General features: G+C 26.9%; 1 protein-coding gene across 1 annotated transcript in view; it reads left to right on the top strand.

Moving 5' to 3' along the window:
- The window catches only part of LOC123004154 (angiopoietin-4), a 68,690-nt gene extending 66,782 nt beyond the window's left edge, over nt 1-1,908 (top strand). Inside the window, exon 7 of the mRNA XM_044397276.1 lies at nt 1,144-1,908. Within this exon, the coding sequence (XP_044253211.1) occupies nt 1,144-1,235 (92 nt within the window). The 3' untranslated portion in view covers nt 1,236-1,908. The remainder of the gene's footprint in view (nt 1-1,143) is intronic.
- The last annotated feature ends 1,596 nt before the right edge of the window (nt 1,909-3,504 follow it).

Here is a 3,504-nt window from a genome sequence, read left to right as displayed (position 1 = left end):
ATATTCTATTAACTATTTAAATTTGTACCTAACAATAAAAATGAAACACTGTATAATTAACACATGAAAAATTAATTCACAAAAATTTAAAATTAACTCATTAAAATAACAAAAAAACTAAATTTTTAACACTTATAACACTATATAACAAAGTGCTCAGCATTTCGGGGGGGTTTGAACACCATAATCCCCCCCCCCCTTGAATACGACCCTGGCCTATATAATAATTCCACTTATCCATTGATTTATCCGCATATTGTAAAAGTTGTTGTAAATACTGAAATTCAAATTATTTTATTGTAAAAATAAAGAATAATGGATTCAGTTTAACACAAATGTGATTATAAAGTGATATTTCTTCCATCTCTTGTGCAACTGTGCACTTTTTGGCTACTGAAACAATGGTAATTTTTTAACTTTAATTTAATTTTTTAATTTTTTATTTTTTTTAACGTTAAATATCTTTTTACCTAAAAGTAATAATTTTAGAAAGACAATTTAATAATCTTTTAAACGCAAAAACAATAAATAGGGTGTTCCATTTAAATTTTTTGAGTTATTGAACTTTTAACAAAAGCCTTCATTTTTTTATCTTTACAAATGCAAAACACTAAAAAATTGCTACAGCTTTAAATTATGTACTTTCTTCTTTGCAAAAGCAAGAACAAATTTGTTCTAGCTGTCTTAATTTTTGTATAATGAATTTTTAAAAAGTGCGTGTTTTCGTCAAAAAAACGTCTTATTCCTAAAACTAAGCAAAATCGCCTAATAAAAGTTTAGCGTAAAAACATTGTTTTAAAATGCTACATCCAAAAATGCCAAGTGTTTCATTTAACTTATTTTTGGGACATGCTGTATAGTTAAAAATAATTTTAGGTAATGCACTAGATTAGTTCTATTAATGCCCTATTTATTTTTTTAAAATTTTACGATTTAAAAGTCACTATTGGACTTTTTTTTAATTCCAATTATACAAAAAATCCAGCGGAATTCTAGTAKTTACAAAAAAAATTCCAATATGTTTTCAGTTTAATTCCTATACTTCACAAATAATTCCAAAAATTTCATTTTTGATCACCCGGCTTAGAGTTCCCGAGTTTTGGTGTTTTCTAAGCGAAAAAGCGCTAATTGTGTTGTTTGCAGGAATAGTCTGGTTCAGATGGAGAGGATGGGATTACACGCTGAAGAAGGCCATGATGATGATCAAGCCGAAAGGACCAGTTACAACAACATAAAYGAAGAAAGTTAGCCAATTTATAATCATCGGTCCATTAAATTTCATCGAATCATAAATCAATATTTATTTCGACACATCTGACACTTTTTACCTATGTTAAATTACCTCATAGTATAGTTGAAAACGATTTTTGTCACTATATTGCCTAGAACAGTTCTATCGACCCCGAGTTGTACATAAWTTTTTTTTGATAGAACTGCTCCTAATTGTAGGTTTAAGATGTACATTTGCGCTCCCATTTTAGTTTTGTAAGGAGGTGTTTTGCATTTAGTTACACTAATACAWACACAGAGACGCACACACATTTCCTGCACGATTTTTGCAAAAACTAACATTTACTAACGAGGCAAAAGAATTTTTTTTTCATTTCCGCTGATTATAAATTGGGTTCTTTTCAGAAAAAGTACGAAAACATTTTTAAAGGAAATTTAAGACTGTGTCACTTATCGGAATAATTTTTTTCGTTCGGAGAAAATTTTCATCGATAAGTTTGTATTAATGTAAGGTATTTTGTTATGAGGCTAATGGGACATCAAATGCAATGTTCGTATTAGGCAGGTTAAAAAACAATTCTTACCGTAGCGTTTATATGGTTGTTGTAAATATTCTATTTCCAGAGTTGTATAAATTAAATATATTTTAATATAATAAATTATGTATTAAGTATTAAATAACCGACTTTTATTTTACATTTATCAAATTTGTATTTACTTAAACGAGTTTTTTGTCTGATATATTTTTTTTTCGATTAAATCATTGAGATACTGGGAATTTATCCCTTTACTACGCCGCCGTTGCACGTGTCATGAGTTGTTTTAATTTCACCAATTTTGGTTTGATTTCTAGGAAACTTAATTCTTGTTTTGAAAACAAATGCAAAGGCTTTTTAGTCGAACTTGAGCAGTCGTAGAATAAGGTTCGTGTTAAAAAGAGGGTGTTTTTTGAGTAAAATTTAAGTTATTGTCTTGATTCAAGTGTGATAAGAAAATAATTATTTCGTGTAATGAGAGTGAAACTTCTTCATTTCAATCTTTGTAAATCAAAAAGGAGAAATTTACAGAGAAAACAGCCACAATCCTAGAAGAAATACGTGAGTTTCTTTAACTTTAAAAAATTAAAATTTTCTTCGTTTGTTATGAACTAAATCGTTTAAAAAATATGCTTTTATAAAATTTTGTCTCAAACGATGAATAAACGCCTATTTATTCCAAATTTAACAGCGCAAATATAGAGAAAACAGGAAGTAAAATTGACAATTTTATTCACAAACCAAATTCGTTATTCGCAAATATAAGCAATTACCTTTTTTTTTAGAAAAAAATTCATAAATCTTAAATTTGTAATTAAAAATGAAAATAAAAATAAAGTAAAAAACTACGACTAATCATTTAAAAATATTTTACAGTAAAATACGACTTTTTTGCAAAAATAGTGATTTTTTTACCAAATATAAAAAATTCAATATTATCAAAAACAAAGTAAGTTATTTGCGAAAAAGCTACAAGACACACTACTCCAAAAAATTAAGGGAACAAAAACGTTTCTTAAATTTTGGTGATTCTTTTAAAGGCTTAGAAAAATGGTGGTATCTAAATTAAAAAAAAAAAAAACATGAGATATTTCAATTTAATAAAAAAGAATTCTTTCATCTTTGATCAATGATCATAAATATCTCAGCAACCTGGTTTCTAAGATATCGATGAACATTCAATTTGGAAAAATCCAAACTTTGGTAGGAAGTAAAAAAAATTGTGGAAAATAACTTGAATTTTAACTTGTCTTATGCCTAAACTGAATGAGGATTCCAATTTTTTTTTTCATCTCCACGCAATAGTTTTCAACATATCAGCCAAAGTTTGAGAGATTGATTAAAATTTAGTTTGTCAAAATCCAAACTCTGTGTATTTTTTTTTCGACAAAATAGAAAAAAAAATTTCACGTTTTAAGTCTCCTTACGTAAAATAGTCTAAAAATTATTAATTATTAAAAACAGTTTTTGAGATTTTGGTCAAAATTTAAGATTTCGCTTAAAATTAGTATCAAAACTCGACTTTTGTATTTTGTAATGCAAAATTGTTTGGTAAGACCGAATCTGTTTTCATTTTTTGCCTACGACTTATAGTTTTTAAGGTATCGACCAAAGTTTCAGTAATTGATTAATTTAGTTTGTCAAAATTTAAACTCATGTAGAAAGTTTTTTTTTCGGTAAAGTAACAAGAAAAAATAATTGAAATTTGAAGCTGTCTTACGTAGAATTGTCTGAAAAT

The sequence above is a fragment of the Tribolium madens genome, unplaced genomic scaffold, assembly GCF_015345945.1.
Source record: "Tribolium madens isolate multiple individuals breed KSU strain unplaced genomic scaffold, Tmad_KSU_1.1 Scaffold_11;HRSCAF=98;Tcas5.2_LG3b, whole genome shotgun sequence".
NCBI classification, from domain to species: domain Eukaryota; kingdom Metazoa; phylum Arthropoda; class Insecta; order Coleoptera; family Tenebrionidae; genus Tribolium; species Tribolium madens.
Note: the sequence above shows the minus strand (reverse complement) of the source record. Positions and strands in the feature narration are given on the sequence as shown.